General features: G+C 44.5%; 1 protein-coding gene across 8 annotated transcripts in view; it reads right to left on the reverse strand.

Moving 5' to 3' along the window:
* Nucleotides 1–1,962: 1,962 nt before the first annotated feature.
* fmr1 (fragile X messenger ribonucleoprotein 1) overlaps nucleotides 1,963–23,511 on the reverse strand; it is an 80,639-nt gene continuing 59,090 nt past the window's right edge. For 4 of the 8 annotated variants that reach the window (XM_086002011.1, XM_086002002.1, XM_086002061.1 and 1 more), the window contains 6 exons: nucleotides 22,237–22,323; nucleotides 12,979–13,174; nucleotides 9,997–10,197; nucleotides 9,339–9,418; nucleotides 4,101–4,130; nucleotides 1,963–3,036 (listed from right to left, as the gene is read on the reverse strand). In XM_086002011.1, the coding sequence (XP_085858137.1) occupies nucleotides 2,866–3,036; nucleotides 4,101–4,130; nucleotides 9,339–9,418; nucleotides 9,997–10,197; nucleotides 12,979–13,174; nucleotides 22,237–22,323 (765 nt within the window). In that variant the 3' untranslated portion in view covers nucleotides 1,963–2,865. The remainder of the gene's footprint in view (nucleotides 3,037–4,100; nucleotides 4,131–9,338; nucleotides 9,419–9,996; nucleotides 10,198–12,978; nucleotides 13,175–22,236; nucleotides 22,324–23,511) is intronic. The other 4 variants (XM_086002021.1, XM_086002035.1, XM_086002043.1 and 1 more) reach the window with 3 other exon arrangements.

The following is a 23,511-nucleotide window of genomic DNA, read 5'->3' on the forward strand; positions in this document are numbered from 1 at the left end:
CATGTCAACAACTTCCAACCTCCTCCCCGTCTCCAAGATGAAATCATTTAACTTCCACTTGGTTTGAATTATGCAAGTGTGATGCGTCTTTTGTAGTATTTTACCTTGCATCAGTTTGAACTGTACGCAAAGACTCAACGGGCCAGATTTTGCTGGAGCGGGGTAGCTCGCGGCGAGCCCCGTTACTTAAAGACTTGTTGGTGCACATTTAGGTTTTAAAAAATTTTGCCCACAAAGTTGCTGGGAGTGCGAGCTGATAACGGGGCGGCGAGGGCAACGGGGCATCTGGGACCTTGGTGAACGACGGGACCACCAGTCTATCTCCCTAAACAATGAGATTAAAGGATTGAGAAATAAACTGAGGAAGGACTGAGGAGGAGGGGGAATTCAACATGAAATCAGTTACAGAAAGAGTAATAGAGAGGGAAAGAAAGATTGGATTAAGAGAGGGAAAAAAGAAAAATGACATTTTAAAATCTCTTAAAAACATTTCACAACCTGCAGGAATGAAATTTCACATTTGGAATTGTTTAATTTCTGGGCTAAGAGATTGATTGGCAGTCATGAACAATCATTACATCATTAAAAGGGTGCTTACGCTGATAATTACTAGACCACTTTTTCTGGCGAGTTTAGTGGGCAATTAACATGCAAATGCAGCAACTTGATGAAAATAACAGGGAGGTTAAGCGCTGTTTTCGCAAAGATACTTATGGCGATTTGCAATTTCATCGCTACAAGTTGCTGGCCGATTTGCGCGTCAATAACTGCGTGCGTCGTTCAGGTGTTGTCATTTTTTGCAGCAAAATCTGGACGAGTAGCTTCTCCATTTACTCACACAAGTTTTCAGCTGAATACACCAGCTCCTTCCTTCAATTCTCCTCCCACCCATTCCCAACAATAAAGTGGTTCCTCTCAATATGCTGATTCACGTGCCACAAAAGAGAGACACTGGTTTGGGGGGGGGGGGGGGGGGTGGGTGGGAATGGAATAGAAAACATTGCAAATCTTGTATTTTGCACACTGCGACGTCGTATCCTGTTGTCATTTTTATAACCACACAGAAAATGTCAGAATTTTCCTGGGTAGGTAAATTCAATGGCCCAGAAATTCGGGTCGGGGGCTTCCCGCGGGTGCAAGCCCCCGACCTGCACTTACCTAGCGTGCCGGCCGGTGCGCTGTGGGCCCACGTGGGATTCCGATCCTGGGCCTCCTCCAACTGCCGGCGCGCAGTGCTTGCGTATCCCAGGGGCGCAGTTAGTTCGATGCGTCCCCTGGGATCACGTGGGCCATGGAGAGCCAATCGGAGCAGGGAATGCTTCATTCATAAGTTTGCCAAGAAGGGCTGTCAAACTTATAAATACTATAAGCCCCAAAACATCACTAAATCTTCAAATAAATTTTAAAAAACATCACTTTTTTAAAATAAACTATAAATTACATGAAATAACTATTTTAAACAATAATTTAAATTTTTGAAAAAAATAATTTTATTTTCTAATGGGGCTAAAAATAAACTTACCTTTCTTTAAAGTATTTAAAAATAATAAACCTGTGGAAAAAATGTTTTAATTTTAATTAATTCACCACTTACCTTGTTAAAAGCAGGCCTTGCGCCTGCTTTTTAAAAGTGTAACTGCTGGAGACTTACCCTCCCGGAGAAACCTGCAAAAAAAACGTAAGTTCGATGCGCACGCGCTGCCTCTCCTGCGCACGCGTTTGACCTCTGAACCCCTTCTTTCAGGAGAACGGAAGTGCCAGTTTCCCACGCATGTGCAGTGCCCTCTTGAAAGCCCCGTGCGTACTCACCCGTGGAGACCCGAATTTCTGGGCCAATAAGTCAGTTACTAACTAGCTAAGAAATTTTTGTTGGGTTCATTTAGTTAATTGAAAAATAATTAAAACTGACATTTAAACTGTGACTTTGCAGTAAATTAGCAAAAAGTAACGTTGGTCCTACAGTCAGCAGAGGAAGATCAAACTTTATTAATTGAAACTGCTTGCATACAAAATATATTGCACTTCAACCGAACAATATCAACATAAAACCAAATTATTCGTTTTCACTACTATGTACAGAGAAAAATATTGCCCCTGTTGCAGATTCATATACTGTAAGGTCAATCTACCTTTGTTAATCGTCTATACTAAGTTAACACAATAGCCCATAGTGGACAGGTACATAAACAAAGCTTTTTTTTCCTCCCCAAATACTGTACAGTCCCAAAAATAAATAACTACAAATCATCAGTTTGGCAACAATCTTCAGGCATTTTATGCCTTTCAAAAACAATACACCATTTAATTCTTTACGTTAACCCTCGTACATCAAATGTAGAGGTGTAAAGAAAAAAGTGCCCTCCCACAGTGACCAATCAATGCCATACAAACTTCAGTGCAAGGATTTCTGATCCTTTACTGTTCCGCTAGATGCATATACAAGGAAAATCATGAAAAGCATGCATTCTTCTGTAAAGGTTCCCCGATATTTAACCACACTTTTTATCTACATACATGTACAATACAATGTTACTGTCTTCTGCTCGTTTAGCTTCCCTGATTTCTGCAACTATAGTAAGGTTACCCTCTTCTGGCAAGTTATATTGAAGGCACAGATCAAACAATATACTTTTTTTTAATTTTTTTTTTTCAAAAAAGGAGTTTTGCTAAGTGAAATGAAAATGGTTACATCACAAATGTTCCACCTGCCCACCAAAAGACAACGTGGACCATGTGCATCAATTGTGCACAAATGAGTTTTTATGTCTTTGGCCTAATAGGTTTCTCTAAATGACATGTAAGCATCTGGTTTGTATGGTTAATGAAAGGAAATTAAGAGAGAACATCACTCTACAGATATGCGCTTTAGGATACTCCATTCACCAGCACTTGCTGGTTGTCTGTGGGACTCTCTGACTTCTCTTTCTTTTGAGCGCGCTCCTTGCCCACGCGCTGTCGAGTGCTCTCGCCAAAGACATTTGGGCTGTGTGAAGCTTTCGTCGTGACACTCCTTTCATTATTGCTGTCAATTCTGATCTGAAACAAATCAGAAAGTGTTCAGAAACTAAATGCTGAACCCACCACATTAATTGTACGGCAGAGACAAGCCGCAATATTGGAACTTAGGAGGACTTTGCAAAAAAAAAAGTGAAACAGTAGATAAAATAAGAACTGTATTAAACTGGTTGCATTACTTTAAAGAGTTCAGCACAGCCAATAGAACACTACTTGAATAGATAGGGCGCGGTAGCGTAGTGGTTAGGTTACTGGACTAGCAATCCAGAGGCCTGGACTAATGATCCAGAGACGTGAGTTCAAATCCCACCACCAGCAGTTAATTAAATAAATCTGAGTACCTTCACCACAAGGACTGCAGTGATTCAAGGTGGTGGCTCACCTCAGGGGCAATTAGGGATGGGCAATAAATGCCGGCAACGCCCACATCCCATGAACAAATAAATAGATTTTCCACACATATGAGCAGCTCAAATCAACATGAGCAATAACTGGTGACACTGACAGTCACATACCCATTCTTGTTTTCTACCGAAGATATCTAAAAGTTTGTCACCTTGGTCAAACATATTTCATCAGGATAGTGCCTTCAACTTCTCCACTGCCCCTCGCTGTTGGACCCCTATACAAACACTGCCACAGGCCCGTTCAGCCATCACCCTCGTCCTTGATGATCTCCTTTGGCTCTCACCTTGACCTTGTTTACAAATCCCCCCTTCCCCCTGTGCATTCGTCCAAGTCTACCTTTCCAATCGCTGCCAGCCTAACACCCCAGCCCGCGCCCAAAGGTCCCTGCATTCAAGCCGCTTGTGCGTGCCCCTTACCCCCCCTCTCTGCTCCATCCTCGGTGAGCGAGCCTTTTGCCGAGCTTCCTCCGCCTTACAACTTCTTTCCTCACATTTAAAAGCCTCCTGGAATCCATGCTTTCAACCAGTCCTCCCAACTCCTGTGCTAGTGTACAATCCATTTCGTCTGTGAAACATCTTGGATTATATCAGAAGGTGTTATATAAATGCAAGTTCTTGCGTCACAAGTTGTTTTGACTTGCTGTGCCATAATGTGGTAGGACGCCAGTTCATTCATACCTGTGATTCCCCATATAGTGGCTTCCCAATCTTCGTAGTGCCAGCACACAAAAAAAAGGGAGAAAAGTATGTTTTAAAACATGCCAGGAAAAAAGTTCAAACAAGTGCCAGGTGTACTTTCTATGAAATCTCCTAAGCACTAGAAGGAAGTAGAAATTTGCTAGTAACATCACATTTTACAAACCCAAATTTTCATATTGAGAGAGAAATAAACAAAAGAACCTATCTAAAGGCAAATCAAATGTCAGTGACTCAAAATGATTACATCCTACACAAGTGAATAGTTTAGTAAAAATGTACACAGTAAGTAACGAGAAAAGCTTCAGTCACTGGGTTAAAATGTCTACTACAGGAAACTTTGTGCTATCCGGAGGTTGAATGTCCGGCAGCTTCGATCTAACGGCAGAAATCAGCAGCCGTTTTGGTTAGGTTTTTTTTCTTCTCCTAGCATTCTTTTCACAGGCAGGCTCTGGAAAGCGTCTTTGTCGCTTAGCAACAGCTTCAGAGACGCTTCCAAGCTACTGGGCCGAGTGTTTACAAGCTGTTGCTGAGCAACAGTGTTTGTGGTCAGATACGGCAGGCTCTGGAAGGTGTCTCTGTATCTTAGCAACAGCTTCAGAGACGCTTCCAAGCCACGGGCCGAGTGTTGACAAGCTGTTGCTAAGCAACAGTCTTTGTTGTCAGATACGGAGATGAAAAGCTCCTATCTGATAACATTGACGCTGGTCTATCCGGAAGTTTTGAGGCAACGGCAGCAGCTCGGTCCCGTGGGTGCCGGATAGCACAAAGTTTCCTGTAGAACCTTTTAAAAACTTTTTGTAAGGTATCAGAATCTACAGTATATAAAAAAATGATAAGATGGTTTATTATACAGGCTATTGAAAGTTTTGTCCCATTTTTAATCTGTCTGTAAATTCAGAGATCCAGTTGGTCTCTTGTAGATCTGCATGTACAGGAGCTAGAAATTTTACATTCTGGCCCAAGGCTTTTTAAAAGTCAAAATATCACTAGAATACTATACTGTTTACATATTTGTACCATATTTTCGCCACAGGATCTAGTTTTCAGGAACTTTGTAAATTATGGAAAAAAGCCTACAGTCCCACTAGCTCTTTGGAGACACGTTCCAAAACGTCAGTCGCGGTAACATGCGGGAGAGGCCTAAGTTTTTTTTTAAAAAGGGAAAAGAACTACAGGAAACTTTCTGGTATCCGGCACGGACGGGACCGACCTGGTGCCGGTTCATCAACAATTCCGGATAACCGAACGCTATAGTAAAAGATACGGAGCTCAGAGCTCCGTATAAAGCAACAAACCCTGCAACAGCTTCAAAACAATCGGCACAAGTTGCAAGCGTCTCTGTAGCTTAGCAACAGCTTCAGCTACACCCTTGCACAGCAACAAATGGAGTTTAAAAAGGTAATAAAAGTAATAAAAGTTACCGGAACCGACTCCTGAATTTTGCCGGTGGATAGAGCGTTCCGGTTATTTAGGGGCCGGTTAATCGAAAGTTTCCTGTACTAAAGTGAGTTTAAAAAGAAACACCAGATTGTTCAAATGTTCTGGCAATTTTGATTGTGGCATCATAATACTTTAACACAGACCAATATAGACTTGGAGTTGATGAGCTTTTTGGGAAATTAATTTGTCCACAATGATTAGTAGCAGGTCTTGTTGCAGAAGAGCATTACTAATTACAGGAAACTCTTTGGTATCCGGCACCGACGGGGCCGGGATGGTGCCGGTTGAATAAAAATTCGGGATGACAGAGAGGGTTATCTACCGAGGCTATTTTTAACAAACAAAGAGTCAGACTCCTGTTATTGAGGTGTTCGGACTTCAGACAGTGCCAAGAAGCCGAGTAGTGGCAGTTTGGAGAACTACCCCCGCTGACTAACTCGGCCACCGCGGGAGACTCGGACTCGGCAACATTGCCGGTTATTGAGGTGTTGTTTTCGGAGTGAGAATTTTGCCAGTTAATAGAGAATTCCGGATATTTAGGTGCCGTTTAAACGAGAGTTTCCTGTACATTCCCAATCAAACAATTCACATGGAAATAGGAGAACACATGGTTTGTGGGTGGGGTGGGGAAGTGTGTATAATTGTGATGCACAAGGTATCACAACTGTGTGGGACAGACTGGATGGACCAGAGGGTCTTTTCCTGCCACGGTTCGTATGATCCTCCTTACCATCGAATAGGACAAATTCACTTCCGAATCGGACATCTATACTTGCGAGTTCTGAAGAACACTTGTAGTATGAGTGAGTGCCAGCCATTTTAGAACTGCTTTGGGAAAAAGACGACTGATTCAGGCGAGATTTGGCCAAATTTGAGTTCAGGCACAATGGCAGAGTTTGGGGGTTATTTAGTATTCTACAAGGACACAGGATTCAGTAAATAGCCATCCAAACAAACTTTCTTTTGCATACTAATTGCAGCATTGCATGCATTAACCACAGCAACAAGGCCACGACAACTGGAATGTAGCCTCAGGCTGCACAGAGAGCGAGAGAGAGAAAGGAGCCAGGGCTCTTGTCTGAAACACTATTTGGCAGCAACCTCTAGAAATACCATTCCTGGACCTGCACATGTAGATACTGGCTGATGACACAAATCACATTCAGCTGCATTGATCCCAGTGGTCAAACGGTTTGCCAGAGCTCAATGTTCAGGCTCAAACATGAAGACTATTGCTTGGGCGAGTTCCAGAGAGGCTCCAGATAATGGGTCTGGACCCCAGCACCAGTTGCCATCTTCAATCAGAAACCAGATGGGGCAAAACAGTTTCTTGAATGCATTAGTACAAATAAATCCCATCAACCAGGTCTGATCTCTCTCTCTAACTGCCACAGGATTCAGGAATTAGATCAATTGTTGACGCCATCTGTCTTTAATCTCCAACACCCCCCATTCACAAATGGGATAAATATTTCCACAGCTGTGAACAAGTGCATCAGGAAAGGCAGAAAACACTGCACTATCAGATGTTCATGTGGAAGTTAGAGGGAAGCCAGATACAGTTAATAAAAAATAGAAGTAGAAAAAGGAATACATTTGAAGAATGAGGAAGATTGCCTGTAAATAATGTAATACAGGAAACTTTCGATTAACCGGCCCCTAAATAACCGGAACGCTCTATCCACCGGCAAAATTCAGGAGTCGGTTCAGGTAACTTTTTTTTACTTTTAGTTACTTTTTTTGCTCCATTTGTTGCTGTAGCTGTTGCTAAGCTACAGAGACGCTTGCAACTTGTGCCGATTGTTTTGAAGCTGAGGGTTTGTTGCTTTATACGGAGCTCTGAGCTCCGTATCTTTTACGATAGCGTTCGGTTATCCGGAATTGTTGATGAACCGGCTCCACGTCGGTCTCGTCCGTGCCGGATACCAGAAAGTTTCCTGTACGTTGAATTTAAGCCCATCGATGCACACCTCAACCTAACTATAGTTCAGCACAACACCAGGCTCCAGATAGAAAGTCTGACCAATATTTGGATGTCGAAATCCACGGAGTGCCAAGTTTTATGCCAGGCAAAGCACCAGCTGTGTTAAATTCCTACAGGCAGTCAGAACCCATGACGGAGTCAATAGCAGCATCCGCCACCTATCGGGAAGGTAGGTTCAGCCGCTAAAACCAATCAGGGAGTGGAATGGCAATGACCCACCTCTCCAGATGGTACTTGAGATGCTTAGGAAGGGGCGGGGATGGGAAGACTAGACAATGTTTGAGAATCAATGATTCATCCCTTAATTTATTGATCACATAGAATCATAGAATGGTTACAGCACAGAAGGAGGCCATTCGCCCGTCGAGCCTGCGCGCTCTCTTGCAAGAGCACTTCAGCTAGTCCCACTCCACCACTGCCCTTTCCCTGTAGCCCTGCAAATTTTTTTCCTTCAGGTCTCCACCGCCCTTTCAGGCAGTGCATTCCAGATCCGAACCACTCGTTGCGTAAAAAAGTTTTTCCTCATGTCGCCTTTGGTTCTTTTGCCAATCACCTTAAATCTGTGTCCTCTGGTTCTTGGCCCTTCTGCCAATGGGAACAGTTTCTCTCTATCTACTCTGTCCAGACCCATCAAGATTTTGAACACCTCTACCAGATCTCCTCTCAACCTTCTCTGCTCCATGGAGAACAACCCCAGCTTCTCTAGTCTACCCACGTGTCTGAAGTTCCTCATCCCTGGAACCATTCTCGTAAATCCTTTCTGCACCCTCTCTAAGGCCTTCACATCCTTCCTAAAGTGCGGTGCCCAGAGTTCGACACAATACTCCAGTTGAGGCTGAACCAGTGTTTTATAAAGGTTCACCATAACTTCCTTAAGAAGCAGAAATTTTACGCAATCAGATCTGTATGCATTCAAGTAAAGGGGAACAAAAAACCTTTTAAAAAATCTGCCACTTTTTGATGTGCAGTAATGTAAACTTTTGTATAAGTCAGTATAGAAATTGGCTATGTAAATGCTGGGCTGGGTCAAAGTGGTGGATATCAGTGCTGTACAGCATATATATGAAGGGCCACTGGAAGAGTGATCATCACTCTAAGCTTACTATACTTATTCAACACTCAACTGAAGTGTTCTGGGTTTTGTCTTTTATGCTCTTTTTCCCTCAAATTCTCACAACCCAACCAATGTTCCCTTTAAGCTGTGCGGCCATGCAGCGCTCCAGGGGTCCCGCGCAGCGGTGAGCCGGCTTTTAAATTGAAAAAAACTGCGCATGCGCGGAATTTTGAAATGGGCCGCGCAGCCCAAAAAAAAATTACAAGGAACATTGAATCCAACCCTCTACCTTCAGTGACACACAAATCTCCTGCCTCTTTTACAAGATGCCGTTATTTGTAGTCCAGGTCTTACACTATCTGGAAATAAATCTATATTTTCTGCAATGACGGGCGTGTTTGCCTTTGGGTCACTGACAGTGTAGCTGAAGTTAGGATAGGGGGATCAGGCAGGAGTGTGACGTTTGAAAACCTGTAATATCTAAAATACGGAGAATCCTAACTTTTGGTCTGTTTTAGTTAATATATTTTATTTAATATTTGTATATTGAAGAAAATAAACCATAACCAGTTTTATTGCATGTTGCAGATTTCTTTTGTCAAAAAGACCAATCTTTACACGTGCAATTTGAGAGACTCAGCTACAGATCCCTTAAATACCAGAATATCGTCTTCACAAACTGTAGGTCAGAGTAGACCAATCTGAACTGTGCAACCCAAAATCACAATTGAAAGGCTACCTGCAATGAGCCGTCTGTCGTCCTGGATTTTGAGTCTCTTGATGAATTACGTTTACGGATGTCTGCCCTCAAGAATTCATCTAAAATGCCAAACAAACTGAAGTCAACTTAGACTGAGAATCAAGACTGCAGAGTACAATTAAATTATTCAGGCAATCTGTCCAATTGTTATCTAGTGATACGAACCTACACACACACACACACAAACCTATCCACACGCACAAAATGAACTTCAATCTGTCCAGTTATCCAGCTATATAAACAATTACACAATATTGTAATCTGTCCAGTTTGCAGAACGTGACAGTATTATCCAGCCATGCACACACGAACAATATTGTCATCTATCCAGTTGTCAAAATGTAGCAGTTATCCAGACACACGATGAATACTGCAGCCTGCACACTTATTCAGAATCCACTTTAAAAATTTATGTCATTTGCATTGTAATGTGAATGGTGGATTAAATTACATAGAACTACAAACTGACAAAAGAGCTACATACACAGGGATTTAATATGCTTGACACTCCACTTCATTTGGATATTTTCTTTGCGGAAAAGCACCCGGCAAAAAAAAAACCTGTGAATCTCTGTTTAAAAGTTGAAATGCCTGCAGATAGTGATAGTAATGGAACAGATGCTCTGGGGCCACTTACCTGAAGTTGCCGACGGATTTTTGTTACTCCCGCGGCCACGCCCTCCACCGCGGCCACGCCCAGCACTGCCACGCCTGCGACTGTCACCCCGGCGCGAATAGGGTTCCCTTTCTTCGTCTGTTGGCGCCAGTGACCAATCACTTAGCTCATCTCTGTGCTCGGATTCAGTCTCAGAGGCATTGGATGCTTCAGAGTTATTACCTTAGCAGCCAGAAGGAGAAAAAAAAATCAGTCACGGGATTGTAAAACCTCGCTCAATGAAAGCTATTTTATCGCACTTTATGGGAGCAACTGTGCACAAAGCACAATGTCCGATATTTCTGAAATCATTTTTATTTAGATCATATCTCAACTCTTAAATGCAACTCTGGATCCTTGTAAAAAAAAAAGATAAAGTCCCATGGGGCTTGGAGGGGATAGACGGAGAGGGGATTGCTGGGGTGGGGGAGGGGGATCGGGGGGGGGGGGGGGGGGGAGAGAGAGGGGGCTCCGAGGGGGGAGAGGGGCTCCGAGGGGGGGAGAGGGGCTCTGAGGGGGGGAGAGAGAGGGGGAATCGGAGGGGGAAGAGAGAGGGGATCGGAGGGGGGGGGGAGAGAGAGGGGGATCGGAGGGGGGAGAGGGGATCAGAGGGGAAAGAGAGGGATCGGGGGGGGGAGGGGGATCGGAGGGGGAAGAGAGAGGGGATCAGAGGGGAGAGAGGGGCTCCGAGGGGGGGGGGGGGGGGAGGAGGGGACCTAAGGGGGAGAGAGAGGGGATCAGAGGGGAGAGAGAGGGAATCAGAGGGAGGAGAGAGAGGGGATCAGGGGAGAGAGAGAGGGGATCGGGGGGAGAGAGAGGGGATCTGAGGGGGGGGAGAGAGGGGATCTGAGGGGGGGGAGAGAGGGGATCTGAGGGGGGAGAGAGCGGGGATCTGAGGGGGGAGAGAGCGGGGATCTGAGGGGGGAGGGAGAGGGGATCTGAGGGGGGAGAGAGAGGGGATCTGAGGGGGGAGAGAGAGGGGATCTGAGGGGGGAGGGAGAGGGGATCTGAGGGGGGAGAGAGATGGGATCTGAGGGGGGAGAGAGAGGGGATCAGAGAGAGGGGATCAGAGGGGGGGAGAGAGGGGATCAGAGGGGGGAGAGAGAGGGGATCAGAGAGAGGGGATCAGAGGGGGGGAGAGAGGGGATCAGAGGGGGGAGAGAGAGGGGATCAGAGGGGGGGGGAAGAGAGGGGATCAGAGAGAGGGGATCAGAGGGGGGAGAGAGAGGGGATCTGAGGGGGGAGGGAGAGGGGATCTGAGGGGGGAGGGAGAGGGGATCTGAGGGGGGGAGAGAGATGGGATCTGAGGGGGGAGAGAGAGGGGATCAGAGAGAGGGGATCAGAGGGGGGGGAGAGAGGGGATCAGAGGGGGGAGAGAGAGGGGATCTGAGGGGGGGGGAGAGAGAGATTGGAGATGGGGTGGGAAGAGCAGCTCGGTTGGGGGGGCAGCGCAGTCAGGAGATTTGGGGAGAGAATGTCAGGAACTTGTCCAGATGGGAAGATGTATCACGTTCCACTACCCTGTTAGGCCTGGATCACGTTATTCCACCCCGCCCCCCCCTTTTGTTGCCTTTGCCCTAAGCTCTGGAATTCCCTGCCTAAACCTGTCCGCCTCGCTACCTCTCTTTCCTCCTTTAAGACACTCCTTAAAACCTACCTCTTGACTAAGCTTTTGGTCACCTGCCCTAGTTTATCCTTGTGTGGCTCAGTGTCAAATTTTTTGTCTTAAAATACTCCTGTGCAGCACCTTGGGACGTTTTACTAGGTTAAAGGCGCTATATAAATACAAGTTGTTGTTGTTGTTTACACCGGCACCACGTTTGCCTTCTCCTTCCCCTCCCCCCAAGGCCACAGCGGTGCAAGAAGGCAGCTCACTACCATCCTCTCAAGGGCAACTAGGGATGGGCAATAAATGAATGAATAAAAAAAAGAGAGCTTATTCTGTGTTGGTCCTACAGCCTGCGTAACATTACATTTGTGTGTTATTTACCAGACTTGACTATTCCAATGTTCTCCTGGCCAGCCTACCACCTTCCACCCTCAATGAACGTGAGCACATCCAAAACTCTGCTGCATGCATCCTAACACACAGCAAGTCCCATTCACCCATTACCCCTCTGCTCGCTAAGCTGTGCGGGCGTGCAGCTTTCCGGAGGTCCTGCACAGCCCGTTAAAGGGACCGCACACCCCCAAAAAAATTAGGGCGAACATTTTATAAAAACAAAGTGCTGGAGATACTCAGCGGGTCAGGCAGCATCTATGGAGAGAGAAACAGAGTTAACGTTTCAGGTCGATGACTTTTCATCAGAACTGTTCTGATGGATGAATGAAGATGAGCCGAATGGCCTTACTCATCCGTAATTATCTTGTGATTATAAGGGCAGGTAGGATGGATCACTAGAGAGGCTGGGATTCAAAAATCACATACAGGAAACTTTGGTTTATCCGGAGGTTAACAGTCCAGAATGCTCGAGCCACCGGCAAAATTCAGGAGTCAGTTCAGTAAGTTTTTTTTCCACCAGTCAGGCTCTGCAAGGTCTAGCTAAAGCTGTTGCTTAGCTACAGAGGCGCTTGCAAGCTACGGCCGACTGTTACAGGGTTTGTTGCTAGATACGGAGCTCAAAAGCTTCCGTATGTTTTAACATTAGCGCTGGTTTGTCCGGCAGTTTTGATGGGACAGCAACAGTTCGGTCCCGTCGGTGCCGGATATCACAAAGTTTCCTGTACAATACTCTGGTTGAGAACACAAATTCTTTTGCCACTTATGAATTTTTAAATTGGGCCACTTTAGGGGGAAGCTAAAAATAAGTCGCAGATTTAATTTACTAGAATTTTAAAAGTAAAAATGTTTTTCAAAACTGACAGCAATAAATGCCCATCAGTTGCGAATCCTGAAACATAAACTTTGTTGCTGAAAGTGTTTTTTCTCCCAAGCCGGTTGTATATAAATTAATGATATTAAACCTGATGCATAGCCTGGGCCTCGTCTGCCACGCCCTCGACTACTGTAGGGTCTGCCCCCACGCAAGTAACTTGTACTCTCATCGGTCGAGTAGCCCCTTTCCTTGTCGGGACGGTTTGCAGGGGTCCGTAAACCTGCACCCATCTGTCGAAGTTGCTCGTCTATTTGCAAACGTTCCATGCGCAGTTGGTCAACTTCCTGTAGAGAAAGCACAAAGACTTTTACGATGGCCAAATTATTATAAATCAGGATCTGCAGAACCTACAAATCGGGACTTGACCAGTGTACGCAGGGCTGTTTATTCTCGAAAGTTAATGCGACTAATAATAATAATGATTCCCGCTATCTAAATTGGTTGGGGGGGGGGGGAAAGAAAAAAGAGAACGAGAAATGCATTCACTTATCGCCCGAAGGACGGATTTCAGCACCGTTCTCTGCAAACAGATCTACAGGGCCCAACCCATTGCAAATCAGTTCAGAGGAGATTTAGAATAAAAAATGCTGCAGCTTAAAGTCTAATATACAGGATAATAATTCTTCAGGTTGGCACGATGTGGAACCACTTCAGCTGGTGTACGTGTGCCAGGTTCCGCAATGGGCATCAAGCAATTATGAAATTGCACATCCCCCTTTCGCTGGCCAGATAACACATAAGAGTCTTAGCAGTAAGCTGAGCAACGGACATTTTGGTAATGAAAGTGCTGCAGATGGACAATAGTTTAACTTTTTTCCACTTTTTGGCCCAAGCAGATTAGAATGTTCATACCAGATTCCCATTTCAACTGAGATTCCGCACCCTCCCCCGCCCGTCGAGAGTCTATTGAAAACCTGAACAGTAGTGGGAAGCACAGAATATGGCATGTCAAAAAATACCTACAGATTCATATCTGGTCCCGCTGGCTGTCACCCAGCAGTGTATATTGAAAAGATAATTGTTTTCCAATACATACTGCTGGTTTTCATTTCAAGCAGCTGGAGAAATGAAAATACCTTTTGAATTTTAGGCGATACAGTTCACTAGATGAGGGATACAATTAACACAACAAAAGTCAATGAGAAGATGATATATGGGGAGGGGGTGGGGAGAGGAAAACTGGCTTGTGGACGTACACATTCCACCTATCCAAGACTTGGCAAAAAAACTATGTTGATGCTGCAGCATTGTTATGTCAAGGGCACAGAGTTTCTATATTCTACACAGCATTTTGCCATGAAGAGATAATTCCAACAGCACCCCCTGATTCCTAGATAACAGCAGATGGTAAATGGTTAAAAAAAAAGTCAAGAAAGAAGCCAGGAAGAACACAATGCAAAATTGCTCACAGCATCTCAGGCAACACAAAGGTTTCTCCCCACCCCCCTCCCCCAAATACACACAGTAAGCAAATGGTAAATATATTGGACCACTTAAAGATGATGGTGGGACACCCCAATGGTTATTAGTAAAGCTAATGAAATTAGTTTTGCAAGTGCCCACTCCTGGGGAGCACAGGATGCCTCACCAGCAGCGAGAGGAAGAGGAGAGAAAACAATTACAGCAAGAAGCCGGAATTTGTGGGACAAAGAAATGGGATTCAATAGTTAATTCGACAGCACATCTTTCAGAACTAAGGGGGAAAGTAACCCAAGTTGGAAATCAGATTACCAGGGAGGAATTAGACGACATGCAAATAACAATGGATGGACGGATAGATATAGAGATATATAAATAAATATAAAGCAGCTGATCACTTTTACATGTCTCAAAACACATCATGCAATATTTTTGGAATGTAGTGATTGTTATTACATAGGCGCATGGTGTGGTTATGGAAAGGTTAGATGCTCTTAGTACCTGGACTTCACAGTAAAATTTGGGAGAGACTGAGGGCTGGAAAGTGGCTATCAAACTTCTACTACTTAAGAAAGGGTCAAGAGAATCTGATTTTAACATGGGCTGTTGAGAAAACCTTTGAAACAATTCTAAGTGGATGAACACTTCACTGGTTAGCATGAATTTAGGAAGCAGAAATTATGCTGAAGTAACCCAACACTTTTTTGAAGTGGACAAGGAAAATGTAACTGTTTGTACTTGGATTTCAGAAGCTTTCAACAGGTCCTATATTGGTGCCTAAGCTAAGGAGTTATAGAACAAGAGGTAAAGTATAATTGCTGGGTAGGAGATTGGCTTAAAAATAGGAAACAGGCTATAGCCATCAATAGGAACTTCTCAAGCTTGAAAGGGGTTACAAATGAAGCAACCTGGAGAGGGGGCAATAGGTCTTGGGTCTTTGCTGTTGAATGCAGGCATTGTAAGCAAAACCTCCAAGTAGGCAGATGATACCAAAACTGGAAGCAGGCCAAATAAGGAGGAACAATGCAGCTGGTTCAGAAGGATTTGGATCTTTCAGTTGTGTCAAATGCAGCTCAGTGGGGATAAGTGGGACAAGGAACCAAAAGACGGGACATGTATTAAACAGAAGTCATACAATACTGTGCTCAGCAAGTAAATCTAGAAGTTATAGTGGATAAATCTATTAAGCTGTCAGTCCAGTGTTCGTCTGTGCTTTAAAAAAAAAATCAAGATTACTAGGCTGAGGGATGAAGCGCAGATCAAAAGAGGTGGTATGGTTGCTGTACAAGACCTCATATACAAGTACTGTGGCAGCTCTAGTCAACTAATTATAGAAAATACATTATTGTGCTTGAGACGTAATTCCAGGTCCCATAAATTGATCAAAATTATGAGGAAGGTTTAAGGAAGTTCTGCATGTCTGCTTTAGGAATAAAGGAACAGGAGTAGGCCGTACAGCCCCTCAGGCCTCTTCCGCCATTCAATTAGATCGTGGCTGATCTGTACCTCAACGCCATTTACCCGTCTTTGTTCCATATCCCTTACCCAACAAAAATCTAGTAGAATGTGACAACACTACAGGGTGAACATCGCGCCCGATCCTTCAGCATCAGCACATTTCACTTAAAGCAGCGTGGAACTAGAACTGGTCCATGTGATGAGCCATTTCTACAGGCTCTAGTGGGGTGGAATTGCCATCAGCCTTACCATTTGTAGTTTATTGCGCAGCACACGTGGTACAACTGGAAGGGGCATCAGGTAACCTCAGCAGCCTCACTGAGGGTATCTGAAGCTGAAGGGTGTTGCTGTTTTTTTTTTGCTTGCACATTAATGGAGGAACTTCCAAACTTTTTTTTCTCCCCTTTCAGAGAATGAGGAGGCTCCCCAGTGATTCAACTAGTTAAGGCAGTAAGTAGCTGAGCCACACAAACTAGGAAATTCCCAGGCTCGACAGTCAGCTGGTGTCAAGTCAGGGCAGCAGAAAGGTCTCATTTTAAATTTGTGCCTGGAATGTGGGCGACTGGCAAGGCAATATATAATCACCCACCCATAATATTGTAACAGGTTTCAGCAGCCCTAAGTTTAGGGGGCAGGGTGTGGATAAAGTAAGAAAATAAATAAAATTGGTTTGTGTTCCCTGTGCTGACCATCACCCTGCCTGAAGAGAGAGAGTTGTGTGTGTGAGTGTGTGCACGTCGGGGGAAGGACAGGATGAGGCTTGGTTGTGGAAGCATAGCCTGCTGATGCTTACTGTTTTCACACAAAAAGAGCAGCAAGTTGAGAGGGGTATAGGAAAGGAGGGGAGAAAGTTGCAGGAAGGAAAGAAAGGGGGTGTGGGGGAAAATAGCAGGAACTTTTTCGATAGCAAAATACTGCAGATGCTGGAAATCCAAAATGACAACAGAGAATGCTGGAAAAACTCAGCAGGTCAGGCAACATCCGTGGAGAGAAATTTGAGTTGACGTTTCGGGTTGAAACCCTTCTTCAAAACTGGAAAGAAAATAAAAAGATCGAAGGCAAAGCTGCGATCGAACAAAAGAAGAAAAAGAGACAATAAAAGGTATGTGAAGCCAGATGAGATGGTAATGGGCCCGTGGAGACAAAAGGCAGCTGAGATTAGGTGTGAAGTGTACTGGCAGGGTAAGGACAGCTGCCAGGTGAGAGAGAGAAACAAAAGGAAAGGAGGGGGTGGGGGGGGGGGGGGGAGAAAAAAAGGACCCAAAACAAAGGGGTGGAAAAAATTGAAAGGAAAAAAGTAATAGGGGCCGAGGTTATGATCTGAAATTATTGAACTCGATATTGAGTCCGGAAGCCTGCAAAGTGCCTAATCGGAAGATGATTTGCTGTTCCTCAGTCTATGTTCCCCTTACTGGGGTCTGCTCTACAGGACAGAAAGAGGTCATGGGACAAGTGATGGAACTGTGGTCCACATTATGAACAGGACACCTTTATGTCTTCTCTTGCTCATCAGAAGAATTGAAACAGTGGCACAAACCCTTCTTGTAAATTCGCTTCATTTTAGATGTTTGGATAACAAAATATATATGGATAGCAAAAGAACTACCCTAACTGATCTGGGAAAATGGAGAGTAGCAAAGGGGAGCCTCAGCCACTGCACCCACACGATTACCAGGAGGCTAACAGTGTTGAGGATCCAGGTTTTTAATAATTGATGATTTGGGGGGTGGGGGGGGGGGGGATTTTTCTTTTTGGTTCCTACAGATCTCGGCTTGTAATTATGGAAGCAGAAAGCCCATGGTGAAGTCTAGATTTCAAAAGAAAGTAAATTAAAATCATACAGTTTTACTTTTGTATAAAGAGGTGCCGTAATCCTCAAGTGGTTTATTCATTATTAACATTCGTTATTTAATGCAAATTTACACATCATGGACCTGCATGCAAATAACAGCCTTTAAACACACAGAAAATAATAGGCAGATATTACACATTCAGGGAAGGCGCAATGTTTCCTCAGAAAGAAATTAAATGCACATTTACATCTGTGAAAGGATGTGAAATTGCTCAGTCAAGTAAATACTGGCAGCACCAGTTAACATCAGAATAGAGGGGGAAGAGAGAAGGTGCAAGAGAAATGTGGAAAGAAAGGGTGTGAAAGAGGGACAGAGGAGAGGGAGTGAGGAGAGGATGAGGAGTTGGACGTGAAAAGTGAAGAGGGCTGAGTGGTGAAAAGGCGAGAGGAAGAAAGGGGATGAAAGTGGAGAGAAATGGGGAAAGAGAGAAGGGGAGAGCAGGAGCATGGGAAAGGTTAATGGAGATGGTAACATACAGGGAGTGGAGAGGGTGAAAGAAGAGGTCAGAGGCTGGGTATTCTGCAGTGAGTGACTCACCTCCCCAAAGCCTTTCCACCATCTACAATGCACCAGTCAGGAGTGTGATGGAATACTCTCCACCAGCCTGGATGAGTGCAGCTCCAACAAAACTCAAGAAGCTCGACACCATCCAGGACAAAGCAGCCTGCTTGATTGGCACCCCATCCACCACATTAAACCTTCACTCCCTCCACCACCAGTGCACCGTGGCTGCAGTGTGCACCATCTACAGGATGCACTGCAGCAACTCACCAAGTCTTCTTCGACAGCACCTCCCAAACATGCGACCTCTACCACCTAGAGGGGCAAGGGCAGCTGGTGCATGGGAACACCACCACCTCCAAGTTCCCCTCCAAGTCACACACCATCCTGGCTTGGAATTATATCGCCGTTCCTTCATTGTCAGTGGGTCAAAATCCTGGAACTCCCTCCCTAACAGCACTGTGGAAGTACCTTTACCACACGGACTGCAGCGGTTCAAGGTGGCTCACCACCACCTTCTCAAGTGTAATTAGGGATGGGCAATAAATGCTGGCCTTGCAAGCGACGTCCATATCCCATGAATAAATAAAAAGAGGGGTTGGATGACTGGAGCAAGAAGGGACGAGGAGGCTGCTGGAGGAGATGGGGTCATGGAAAAGGAGGTAGGGCGAGAAGTGGGAGCAGGAAAGACAGGGCAACTACCTCAGCAGGGGGTGGGCAGTAAACTCTCACAGCAGAGGGTGGTAGGGGCTGGTTACATTCTCCCAATAAAGTGATGGGGCTTAGGTCAACGTTTCAAGTCTCTTCCAGATGGTTAATGGGTTGCAAATTGAAAAATTCTCCCCGGGAAATGGCCAAACCCAAAAGTTCGAGCTAAAATTGGGCCCACAGACCCATAAGCACACGTAGTGGGGGGCGGAACTAGGATCAATGCACAGGACTGAAAACACACTCAAGCGTGGGTGGAACCGTTGCATTTGCAGACCAAAAATAGGGTGCCCAAGAAAATGCTCAGCAGATTGGAGGTGCTGCAATAGCCAGTGGAACATTACAGCAGGGCTTGAAGGCACAATCAGCAGGTGGTAGGGTGCAATCAGAAAAATATGTGCTTAAAAGACAACAGTGATCTAGTCTGTACTTGGCTTTTAGTTACTGCATTTCCTAATCTTTCAGAAACCAGAAGTGGTACCCCTCTAGAGCCACCTAGAGGACTGTGCTAAAATCATTGGAGACTACTTTTCACATTTCACTTCATTACAGGAAACTTTCTGGTATCCGGCACTGACGGGACCGAGCTGGTGCCGTTAGATCAAAACTGCCGTATAAACCAGCGGCAATGTTAAAACATACAGAGCTTTTCAGCTCCGTGTGAATCAACAAACCCTGTTGCTCAGCAACAGCTTCAAAACAGTCGGCTGCAGCTGCAAGCGTCTCTAGCTGAAGCTGTTGCTTAGCTACAGACCTTGCAGAGCCTGACTGGGGAAAAAAAAAAGCAACGAGAAGTAAAAAAACTTATAGAAAACGGCTCCTGAATTTTGCCGGTAGATAGAGCTTTCCGGACTTTTAACCTCCGGTTAAACGAAAGTTTCCTGTATCTATTTTTAAAAAATCAAGGCAATGCTACATTTTAAGCTTACCATGCCTTATCAGAGCGCCACCTACCTAGGTGTATGTACAAAGTGTTACACGTAATGTTGGGACCCCACCATGCCTTTTTAACGTACAACAGCTTTTGATTTTTCATAACTGAGTTAAGGTTAGGAAACAGAAGTCACATTAGGTGCAACAATGGGTAATTTACTGAGGTTAGGTTTCAATGCAAGTACGACGCATGATCCAAATACCAGATAAAGAATGGAAAAATACACAACAAATGTTATATCTTCAGCATAAGCAAAATACTGCTGCTGCATGAAATCTGAAATAAAAACAGAAAATGCTGGAAACACTCAGCAGCATCTGTGCAGAAAGAAACAGAGTGAACATTTCAGGCCGATGACCTTTCATCTGCATTGGCAGAAGTTATAAAAAAAAACAGAGCCAGGGGAAAAAGGGGGGGGGGGGGGGGAACAAATGAACGAAGGGGAAAGTCTGTCATAGGGTGAAAGGCAGCAGCGACTGAATGACAAAAGTGAAGATAGTGCAAAGCAAAATGGGGCAGTAATAAGACAAGTAAAGAAACAAAAGACGGGTGCAGAGGAGGGGCAAATGGTTACAGTTGAATAACAGAGAAGGAGGAATCATGGAAAATCAGACAAAGAGAAGGCCCCCATGGCCTGGGAATGTGGCAGAGAACAGTGGGTTGAGCCCAGCGGTGCGGACCGCCTTGCCGGCATAGAAACATAGAAGATAGGAGCAGGAGTAGGCCATTCAGCCCCTCGAGCCTGCTCCGCCATTTAATGAGATCATGGCTGATCATCCAAATTCAGTACCCTGTCCCTGCCTTCTCCCCATATCCCTTTAGCATTAAGTATATCTAATTCCTTCTTGAATATATTTAATGAATTGGCCTCAACTGCCTTTTGTGGTAGAGAATTCCACAGGTTCACCACTCTCTGGGTGAAGAAATTCCTCCTCATCTCAGTCCTAAATGGCTTACCCCTTATCCTTAGACTGTGACCCCTGGTTCTGGACTTCCCCGCCATCGGGAACACCCTTCCTGCATCTAGTCTGTCTAGTCCTGTTAGAATTTTATAAGTTTCAATGAGATCCCCTCTCATTCTTCTAAACTCCAGCGAATATAAGCCCAATTGACCCAATCTCTCCTCATACGTCATTCCTGCCATCCCAGGTATCAGTCTGGTGAATCTTCGTTGCACTCCCTCCATGGCAAGAACATCCTTCCTCAGATAAGGCGACCAAAACTGCACACCATACTCAAGGTGTGGTCTCACCAAGGCCCTGTACAACTGCAGCAAGACATCCTTGCTCCTGTACTCGAATCCTCTCGCTATGAAGGCCAACATACCATTTGCCTTCTTAACCGCCTGCTGCACCTGCATGCTTACCTTCAGCGACTGGTGCACAAGGACACCTAGGTCTCGTTGCACTTCCCCTGCTCCCAATCTATTGCCGTTCAGATAATAATCTGCCTTCCTGTTTTTGCCACCAAAGTGGATAACCTCACATTTATCCACATTATACTGCATCTGCCATATCACCCGACCTGTCCAAATCATACTGGAGTTTCTCTGCATCCTCCTCACAGCACACACGCCCACCCAGCTTTGTGTCGTCTGCAAACTTGGAGATATTACATCTAGTTCCCTCGTCTAGATCATTAATATACAGTATATTGTGAATAGCTGGGGTCCTAGCACCGATCCCTGCAGTACTCCACTAGTTACTGCCTGCCACTCGGGAAAAGACCCGTTTATTCCAACTCTTGGCTTCCTGTCAGCCAACCAGTTCTCTATCCAAGTCAGTGCCTTGCCCCCAATCCCATGTGCCTTAACTTTACATGCTAATCTCTTATGTGGGACCTTATCGAAAGCCTTCTGAAAGTCCAAATACACCACATCCACTGGTTCTCCCTTATCTATTCTACCAGTTACATCCTCAAAAAAAGTAATAGGAGATTCCCCACCCCAAGTACCAGCCCACATCTCCTCTGCTTCTAGTGGCTCTGGTGCAGCCGTCCTCCATTAACAGCACCGGCTGTCCCTCAGAAAATGAGAATGGTGCTCAAGGTCTAAAGTATGTTAAACTCTGTGTTGAGGCCAGAAGGCTGTAAAATGCCCAGTAGAAAGTTGAGATGCTGTTCCTCGAGCTTGCATTGAGCTTCATTGGAACAGTGTAGGAGGCCAAGAACGGAGAGGTCAGAGTGGGATGGAGAATCCTTTAGCAATATTTATCCACACCAGTAGAACATTGAAATTGAGATGAGGAAAAAGTTAAATCAAATTTGGTTAGAATGGATTAATCCTGATCTACTTTATTTACTTTTGACAATATAGGTAGCAATATCAGCAAAAAGTTCCTCCCTCCGTTAAGTATGAAGCACAGAAAAGGAAAAGAAAAGTCATTTGTGGCAGTTCTTTTGGATGCAAAGAAGTTATAACCGAACTCAAAAGATAACCATCAGCACAGTCCTGTTGAGAAATTTCAGCTCTTACCTTTAAGTAGTTCAGATGGTAGTCCAACAGAACACGTGCATTGCTTATGCTTTCCTTTGTTCCAACAAACACAAAAGGAACCATGCCCTGCAAGTGATTTTTGGATTAAAATGTCATATTTAAGCCTGAGTTTAATATAAACAACCTCTCAGATTAAAAAATTTGGGTAAAACTTACAGCATACATAATAAACATAAATCATTCTACAACGTTTAAATACTCATGACCAAATTGCACGATATACTGTAAGCCAATCTTAATCCTATTTTTAACACATGGTTCATGCTTTGTTAGCGCATGTGTAAGTCCTGTTCCATTTAAGAAGCTTTATTGATCCATGAAGAACAAAAGTTGAGGATACACACACACACTGTTCAGGGCCACATGTTATGGCGACGGAGGAAGTTAATTTCTTTTTTTATTATGTGAAATTCCTGGATGTTCAGCTGCTGTTTTGGAGATCAGATTCAGCGATTCCATTCATTTCCAGCCCCCGTGGTTATTTTTTTGAAGTAGTCCTTGAACACTTTCATTCTATTTCCACCAAATAAAAACAGATAGGATAGACTGATATTCCAGAAGATTCTTTTTTAACCAGGTTGATTTATAGAGCCGACATCTTTTGGTAATGCTGAAACATTTCCAGCTTTGTCGGTCAATAAAAGGAAAACAGTAAACTCGTCACAAGGGAGCCTTCGAAGTGGATAAAGCCATGCCTGCAAAGTTGTGGCTCGTAAATTTTCATCCAGCACAGGTCAATCAAAAGGGCGGAAAAGTTTTTGTCTAACATTTACACGCCGTTTATCAGAAATGTTTGTGAATTCCACCCCACCCCACCCACCTCACTTTCTTCCCATTATCTCCTGAAACTCATGCAAGGGTTTACTTCCATGGTCAGCAGCAGCCTTCAAATAGCGTAACCAATTCTTGTGCAAAGAATAAACTTTTTATTTTTATCACCTTATCGTGTCCTCAAATCAAAAGAATCAAATCAACTTTATTGTCATTGTTAGTGCACAAGTGCAGTAAAACGAAATGTAGGCTTGCGGCTCCCGAGAGTGTACATTTAGATTAAGACATTTAAACATTCAACACACATTTGGCTTGTAGTATATTAACATAAACATAACCATAATAAAGTGCACTGGCAGATGTGCAGGCTTTAGAGTTTATTTGTGGAGTTCAGTAGGATGACAGCCCTGGGAAAGAAGCTGTTCCTAAATCTGGTCGTACGGGTGCGAATGCATCTGTAGCGTCTCCCAGATGGCAGGAGGG

The sequence above is a fragment of the Somniosus microcephalus genome, chromosome 1 (genome assembly GCF_052327205.1).
Source record: "Somniosus microcephalus isolate GS21.2 chromosome 1, FLI_Smic_1.0, whole genome shotgun sequence".
In the NCBI taxonomy this organism is placed as follows: Eukaryota; Metazoa; Chordata; class Chondrichthyes; order Squaliformes; family Somniosidae; genus Somniosus; species Somniosus microcephalus.